This window comes from Gavialis gangeticus, unplaced genomic scaffold (assembly GCF_001723915.1).
Source record: "Gavialis gangeticus isolate Ggan-Ray unplaced genomic scaffold, GavGan_comp1, whole genome shotgun sequence".
In the NCBI taxonomy this organism is placed as follows: domain Eukaryota; kingdom Metazoa; phylum Chordata; order Crocodylia; family Gavialidae; genus Gavialis; species Gavialis gangeticus.
Genome location: NW_017729004.1, coordinates 41319569 through 41328029, shown reverse-complemented (window position 1 = coordinate 41328029; position 8461 = coordinate 41319569). Strand labels below are relative to the sequence as shown.

Here is an 8461-nt window from a genome sequence, read left to right as displayed (position 1 = left end):
CTAATTCTTTTCCTTTTTCGTTCTTTTTGTCTTCTCGAAACTCTAAAACGGGTAAAAGCTCCAGAGGATCCCAGCAGGAAGGCTGAACTTCCACTCTAACTGGAGGGGGGCACCTGTCCTGAACTGGATGACAGGAACTGCATGCATGCAGAATGACAAGAGCTGAATAAACAGAGGTGGGCCCAGCACACTTCAGGAAAGTGTTTTATAGAGCGCACAATGTATTTGTTTTTGCTTTAGAAAGAGTGAAGAAAGGGATTTGGGGAGAGGCCCATAGAGCCGGGCCGGCTTCATGTCCAGCTGCACGTGTCCTCACCAGTCCCACACTGCCACCGCCATGTCCAGACCCCTCACAGGCTGATTTGCCCCAGGCCCCACAATCTGTCACGGTCGTCTCTATAGACATGCTATCATTTTGTTGACAAACTAAATTCAATTAATCTTGACACTCTTCTGTCATGAGATTGCACTTTTAAAATCTGTTACCATGAGACGTTTTTACAGCCATCAAGTCACTTTGTGGTTCTTTTCTGCGCCCTCTCCAAATTTTCAACATCCTATTTTAGGTACTAACACCAGGATTTGATGCAGCATTCCAGTCTCACCAAGGCTGTGTATGGAAATAGAGCGAGTTTACAAATCCCCATTCTCTTCTGCTCATTTATTCAAGGATTGCACTCTGAATTCATGCTGAGTTTCTTGTCCACCCCCATAATATCTGTCAGTCACTGCTTCCTGGTCCCATCTAGAAGGTCTAGGCTGAGTTAACCAAGCAATTTGAAATGTTCTGTAATACTACTGTGTTTTGGAGACAGTACCCTTTGCATCATTTACAAATGGTATCTACTAGATCAGCGGTTCTCGACCCAAAAGTGGGTCATAAGTATACATGAAAGTTTAGCAAACAGTCTTTAAAAATGGAGAAACCGTGGCTTTTCCCTTGCAGGCTGGCAGAGTTCCAGCCTGGAAGAGGCTGCTTGGGGCCCCCATGCCTCCCTCCCCAGCCCTACACATTGGGGGGCTGGGGCCTGGGGCTGGGGCACAGTAGGTCAGGAGTGAGGGGTACTGGGTTGGGACTGGCCATCAATGTTTACCAGTGGGTCCTGGTACAAAAAAGGTTGAGAACCACTGTGCTAGATTACAGATCAAAATATTGAATAGTGTTTGACTTTGCATCGATCTCTGCAGAACCCCTAAAAAACAGCTATGTTTAATGAAGATTCCTGATTGCTTTACTTTTCAATTTTTGACAATTCATAACTTCCAATGTATAGTGGCTGCTATCTATTTAATTACTGTATTTCTGTTTCTCGTTTTCACACCATCTTTTAACTATGTGGGCATTTGGCCAAAGTTGCTCTCTTTCTTGGATGTAGGCACTTGTTATTTTGCTGAAGAGCTTGCATTTTTTTTCACATTTTTTTAAGTTTTCCTTCATAGTCAATCTTGCTCAGTTTTCCGCAACATTGTGAATTTAGCTCTTTTAAGGTACTACGTACCTTTATTTCGGTGGAGATTGTTCTTTGTTTGCTCTGTATCAGGCCACAATCACTGCTCCATAGGCAATCATTAATTTCCAGCCCCATGATGAATTATGAAGTGCAAAATAGTGTTACTACATGTTGGATTCAATACCTTTTGAGGTAGAAAATGATCATCTGAATTTTTAGAAATTCTAATGATAATTTATGACTGATTGCATGAAACATCCAATGTGTACCTCACAAGTTCAAGTTTTCCTTAACACTACAGTCTATCTTTTCCTATCTTTCAAAAAAGTGCACAAGAAGCAACTCATCATGTTTGATAGAGTTGATAACAGACCCCACCACAGTGCTCGGCAAGGGCGGGGTGAGGGGGAACCAGGAGAGCCCTAGGGGGCAGAGGGGAAACCTGGAAAGGGATGGGGGGAATTTTTCTTTTCAGTCCTCCAGGCCCCTGCTGGCCTGAAGTCTGACTGCTCCAAAGTTAGCCAGCATTAACACTGATCAACATTTGTACAACTCAACGTAACGTGTAACAAAGCCCTTTGGTACACCTGAATAACTGGGCAGGACTTATTTGGTCAATGGCAGTTTCAGGCTTAGAAGACTGGCTGTATACACATACCTTTTGTGTCCCTTTCCCTGAATTCTTTGTCTTTTTGTCTACATATGGCATTGTCACTGACAACTGCTTACCTAATTCGGATGGTTGAAGAACCTTATTTGGCATGCATTATCAGGTTCTAAAAGACATTCATCTAGCCATCTGATTTAATCTAAGATTTCTAATACTGGTTTTAATATAACTATAGAATTTTGCAACTAGAATCAAATAGTAATGATTCATCTGATGCATCTCTTGAGGATAATTCACTAAGCAGAATTCCTAAGCATGCAAATCACTGTCTGCTGTCAATTTATGTTGAATGTGTGCCTGAAGTCACAGGAACAAATAGAATCCACATTCAAAGAATTTTTTCTAAAAGGTCTCCTAAATTTACTAAGCAGCGTAACATATGTAATTCTCATAATAACAAGCTTATATTGGCTATAACTTTAGCATTAAACTCAGAGGGTGAGTCCAGACAAGCACAGTTGTGTGGTATATGGTGCTGCAAACATGTTTGCAGCACCACATGCTGCACAGTCCAGTGTTCTCCATGCTGCAAGGGCACACTGCCCAAGCATGTGTTGCACTGGGTTTTTTTTCCATGGGTTTTTTTTGACCGCTGGATATCCAGGGGTCAAAAAAAAAAAAATTGGAAAAAACCCAGAGCAACACATGCTCGGCCACTGCATGCTGCTGAAAAGCAGAGTCTGGCTACCTGGAGCCGCACTCTGCTGCTAGCCAAGATCTGCATGGCAGAATTGCTGTGACTGCAGCCCCAGGAGGCCCCTAGGACCCCAGGTAAGGCTGCAGGGGCCAGCCTAGGGCTGGCCCCTAGCCTCCCTTACCCCACCTGGGGCAACTTGCCATGTGCCAAAGCATCGGTGTTCCCTGGAATAAGTAGTGGCAGCACAAGGTGTGCTGCCACTATTTGTCCCCAGGGTACCAAATGTCCACGCACATCTGGATGTGTCTAGAGGGTTTTTATGTAAAAAAGTCTGACATTGGAGGATATATTCTTCAGATTTATTTAAACCTTTTATTGTACCTCCCAGCAAGTATATTTTATGAAGCATCACAAAATATAAATAGGATAGGTATTGCATTCGTTCGCATATGAGGTTCTGTATATACCTCCTTCGGAGTATATAAGACAGGTTGGCAACCCCCAGCCTGCATGCAAGAGCATGGCACGAGGCCATTTTGCTTGGCATGCCACAGCTGGCTGGCCAGAGCTCCTGGCAGCTGTCACTGGCCGCAGAGCCTCAGTTGCCTACAGCAGGTGGCCAGGAGGCTGCAAGCCCTATGACAAGCAGCTCAGGCTCCATGGCAGGCAGCAGCTACCCAGAGCCCAGGCCAGTGGTGGCAGACAGCTTGGAGGTTGGAAACTGGATTCCAAAGCCCAGGCCAGGCCCTGTGGCGGAAGTGGTTGCAAGCATGTCTCAGGCACCTTCCCCACTGTCCACCTGGAGGAGCCCATGCAGCTACCACCACCACCACCACCACAGACCCAGTGCCAGGGCTCCAGACACTTGTGCAGCTGTTCGCACCCTTCCAACTGCTATTCCCATGCCCCGCCATGTCTGCATGCCCTAGCAGGGACCGCTGCATGGGTGGGCTGAACTGTGCGCCTCTCCACTTCTTAGAGCCAGCTGTCCATCCCATCCCAAAGGGGTGTGAGCTGGGGCTGGAGTTTAGGTCCAAACCCAGGGCAAGGTGCAGGGGTGGTAGCCACTAAGGTTTCAACCCTGCCCGCTGCTCGCACTGGGCACTGCTGCTGCTGCCTAGCCTCTCTGGCTCACCTTGCGGGGGCTGCAAGGGGAGCAGCTAGGCTGCTCATTGGCTTGCACTATTAGACTGCGGGGTGGGAAGGTCAGATCCACAGGGTGCCACACAGGCACTGTGGTGGCTGGGCTGGGTGGAAAGCTGCCCTCTCCCCCAGCCTCATCCTCCCTGGGAGGCACATGTAGTTGCTGCTGTCATGGAGCCAGTGCTCTGGACAATGGTGCAGCTGTTTGCATCCTGCACACTGCCTGCTGCAGCTACCCAGAGCCCAGGCCAGCTGTGACAGGCAGCCAGGAAGCTGCAAACAGCTGCATCAGGGTCAGGAGCCCTGGCCAAGCTATGTGACAGCAGCTGCACATGCACCTCCAGGTGGACAGCTGGGGAGGGGCCAGGATTGCTGGGGCACTGGACACTGGTGCAACAGTTTGCAGCCTGAATGCTTCCTACTGCAAGCAGCTCAGGCTCTGTGGCTGACAGCAGCTGCATACATACCTTGGGACACATGGCAGGGAAAGGGCTGGCTGCTTCCACACTGTGCACCCAGAGGTGTACTTGCATCCACCACCAGCAATGAGGATTGGGCCCCTTGCAGCTCCCCTGCTGTTTGCTCCTGGCATGTCAAGATTAGTGTGGGTCAAGGTTGGGGTGTGTTTGGCACTCCAGCCAAAAACATTGCTGACCCCTGATTTAGGAACTCTCCAACCACTTAAAAAGTGGGACTGGTAGCTAAAGTGTACTGACAAGCACGTTCATATAAAATTACCTTTTCTCCTTTGTTAGGGCAAATCTTCTTCAGAACTTACTGCATTTTATATGGTAAATTCTTTAAACTTATGCACTAAACAAATGACTTAAATTGATCCATAGGACTGTCCTTTTCCAAACTCCATCTCCAGACCCATTCTGTCACAACTCTGACATGAAGTCATCAAATGTAAGATGATTAGGGCAAAAGGGCAATTAGGGAAAGATAACACTTCACTATTTGAGTAAAAAAGGCACAAATATGCCTGCCAAGGTCCTACACAAATGTTCCGCCTCTTCACCTACTCTACCCATTGTATGTTGTTCATCTCTTACAAGACCTATTAAACAAAAACTATGCTTTTCTATCTTGTTGTACAACACCTAGCAAAATGGAAGTCCCAATCCTGACTGGAATTTACTATTACATTATAAATATTGTAATTTCTTAGTGGTCTTTTTTGTAGTTTTCAACATAGTACAATTGTTCCTTAACAATTGTAACTAGTTAATTTACATTTGCAATAAATACATTTTACTGCTGAAAATGGCTTTCCTTTCCTTCTGATAACTTTGTCCAAACAATGATTACACTATTTATTTATTTTTTAAAACAGAAATTAATGAATACAAATTCAAAGGAAGCATCTCAAGTTTAATGTCACACTTGCATTACTGAAGAGTTGGTTTTAATAATTTTCATAATTGTGAAGCAGAGTTTATTTTGGCTGCTGTTACTTAACAGGACCATCAGACCAAGCAGACAAGTTAGAGGAAGAGTAGGTACTCACAAAAGGTAAGTTAATTTCTCTCTCGGGTGAATTAACATTTAGAATAAACAAGCAAAACTGACAAACTTCATGACAGTTTTAAAAAGACTACACAGAAAAGAATAGGGTATAATTGTCAATTTTTGGCTAAATCCTCAGCTGGTGTAAAATGGTGTAGCTTCAGATACACATGGACATTAACAGACACTGATTTATACTAGCTAAGATTGTAGCACTCTGAATGCAAGGACAGCTTTGAATTTTCTAACATCTTTCCATGTTCCTGTCCAACCTCCTTTACCATTATAAGGACAATACTACAAGAAGTGATGGAATCAAGTAACATTTTAAAAAAACCTACCATTTTTACACATTCATGTTCATGATATTCTTGTAATTCTGCTTCTAAATATTGAATTTTAGAGTCTCGTTCCAAGAGTTTATTCATTAAAACCTGCATGTGCTCTGCTACTGAGGAGTCTGTGTCTTCATTTATGAAGTAAAGTTTCTGTTAGAAGAAAAGATATCTAATGAGACATTTAAAGATACAACAGTTTTTCTTAAATTTTTGTAGTCTTGAGTTTATGTAACTTAAGACACTATAATTTTTCATAAAATTACATTTAATTTAATTTACATTTAACTACACTTCAAATAACAGAACAAAATTAAATTTTAGAAAATACTGTACAGTACTATATGATGTTGAAACATAACATAAAGCAAAAAAATCCCCAAATATGAACAACTGTACATTTGATGTATACTAAGCATATATTTATCAAGAAACACTCATGAAATGGGAAGTACTATATATGCAAAACATAGAATATTAACATTGCTGAAAGAATTTTAACTTGCATTCCTGAGCTTTATTTTGCTTTTACAACTTTTTGATTGCATTAGTGGAGATTTTTCCCCATTAAATTAAGGGAGTGGAAAGAGATAAAAATCTTCCTAGTAGCTTGCTTTAGGAGTAAAATACAATAAAAAATGTATTTAAACAAATGGTTATGAAAAACAAACACGACATTGTTATTAAAAAAGAAACTATTTGTACATTATAAGATTTTGGTCAGTATTATAGACAGAGGAACAATCCACTTTTGTTTCCTGAAGCAATTTAAAATATGTAGCAACTGATTAAAAGTTTTTTCCTCATATAATACAGATTATTTGTTCTAAAAGATATTATACTTTAGTTCTATGTATGGCTCAAGTGTAGGAGTCAATGTTCAGATTTCAATAGTTCAGAACAGGAGTGGTCAAAGGGGCAGTTTCTGCGTGTGGCATGCGGTAAATGGAGAAAGAAGCAGGGAGAACAGTGCAGATACAGCAGCAAGCAGAAAGTGGAGCAGCAGATAAGGCAGGGAGCACAGGGCAGGGAGCAGGGCAGCAAATTAGACAGGGGAAAGGGATTGGAGTGGCACTCAGGGAGAGTGCAGGGCTTAGCTTGTGGCACACCTGCCAAAAGATTGGCTCCCACTGGTTTAGAATACCATTTTAAGTCAATACAAAGTTTAAATACTTCTAAGGTTTCTTAGTAAAGTTATACCAGAGTTTATTTCTGACAGGCAAGTTTTGGATACGGAGAAAGTTTCAAAGATCAGGCTTACTCTCCACGTATCCCTCCAGAAGATGCAAATGAAAGGACAAAGCTAAGCTTCAAAAGTTTTAAGAATGTCCATAATTACTTGGCGGAGGGGTAAACACCACAGAGGCTAGGTACAAACATTCAGGGAGGTTAGATGGTGTTAAAAATGGCCACCCAATCTAATTTAGTGCTGTCCGGTAGTCACCGAGTATGGGTGTGGGCCTCTGTGTCCCGCTGACATCCACCGGTCCCCTCAGGGTGGCTGCAACCCTTTTGGTCAGTCTAGGTGGGGTCCTACACTCTCTCTTCCTGCCTGCCACGACTTTGATGATAAAGCGATGTTAATGAAAGGGAGGTGGTGACTACCCGCCTCCACCTGGACCGACTGCTGGGTTTTGTCTCGGTTCCTGAAGCCTCCGAAAAAGGGATGACTAAATGACCAGTCTGAAGCAATTCCTTTCTTTCCTTTTTTTTTATTTTATATTTTTTTTCTTCTTTTAGAAAGCCATAGAAGTTTGGTCCAGGATAACTGGGGTTCTAGGCACCCCCTCAAGGCTTGTTGGTGGCTTCCCTTCTGCTCGGGGCTTTCCCCGTGCTTCCTTGCTAATTGCAGCTGCACTTGGCTTAATTGACGGCATGTGACCACTTAATGAGGAGAGGAAATCCCTAATGAAAGTAAACAGAGGGAGGGATGGTCTTCCCTGTCGTTCTTTTCCCGGCCTGTCTTGGCTTTCCCACTCCTGGATCTGGCCGTGGAGCAACTCAGGGAACCCGATGCTCTTCTCTCCGTTTGGGAAGCTCCTGCTCTTGGTCAGAGTATTCTTCTCACTGCTGCCACCTCCGGCTTACTTGGTATCCTGTGGCAACTGGCTCGCGGTTTCAAACAAACAGAAGAGCAGAAGAAAAGAAAAGGAAAAAAAACGGAACTGATGGGTCAGGAGCATCCACCTCCTCCTGGGTCTTTCCTGTCCTTATCCTCCTCCTTCCACCCTCCTCTTCACTCCTGCAGTGAGGGTGTTACTGCCTCTTCAGAGCCCGACCAGATACTTACCCTGCTCTCGGAGCATTCTCCTTGCATCTCTGGCTCCCAGGCTTCCTTCTCCTCTTCCTCTGCTGTCTTCTCTCTTCCCCCGGCTCTGTTCCCAGCCCCCGGATATTGCCCTGGCTGAGGATTTACACCAATCCGCTTTGCCTGCCGACGTGGTAAAGCTGGGCAGAGGCAGATGGGGAGCTCCCGCTGCAGCGTGGACACCCTGATCCTGTGAGGTCTGTGCCCCTGGTTGGGGATGCGTCCCAGGTGAGAATCCTTCGGATCCTCACAAGTGCACCCAGGTGCAGACCTTGCACTGTTAGGTAGATCTAAGTGCAAACTGTACAGAAATTCAGGACAGCTATATCTGTCTAAAAATGGCTAACCAGATCTAAGTAACCCTATCCCCAAGGCAGACTAACATGAATGGCATGTGCTCCCGGTGGC

General features: G+C 44.4%; 1 protein-coding gene across 1 annotated transcript in view; it reads right to left on the bottom strand.

Moving 5' to 3' along the window:
- The window catches only part of CUNH10orf67 (chromosome unknown C10orf67 homolog), a 121101-nt gene that overhangs the window by 80413 nt on the left and 32227 nt on the right, over positions 1 to 8461 (bottom strand). Inside the window, exon 5 of the mRNA XM_019508297.1 lies at positions 5752 to 5898. Within this exon, the coding sequence (XP_019363842.1) occupies positions 5752 to 5898 (147 nt within the window). The remainder of the gene's footprint in view (positions 1 to 5751; positions 5899 to 8461) is intronic.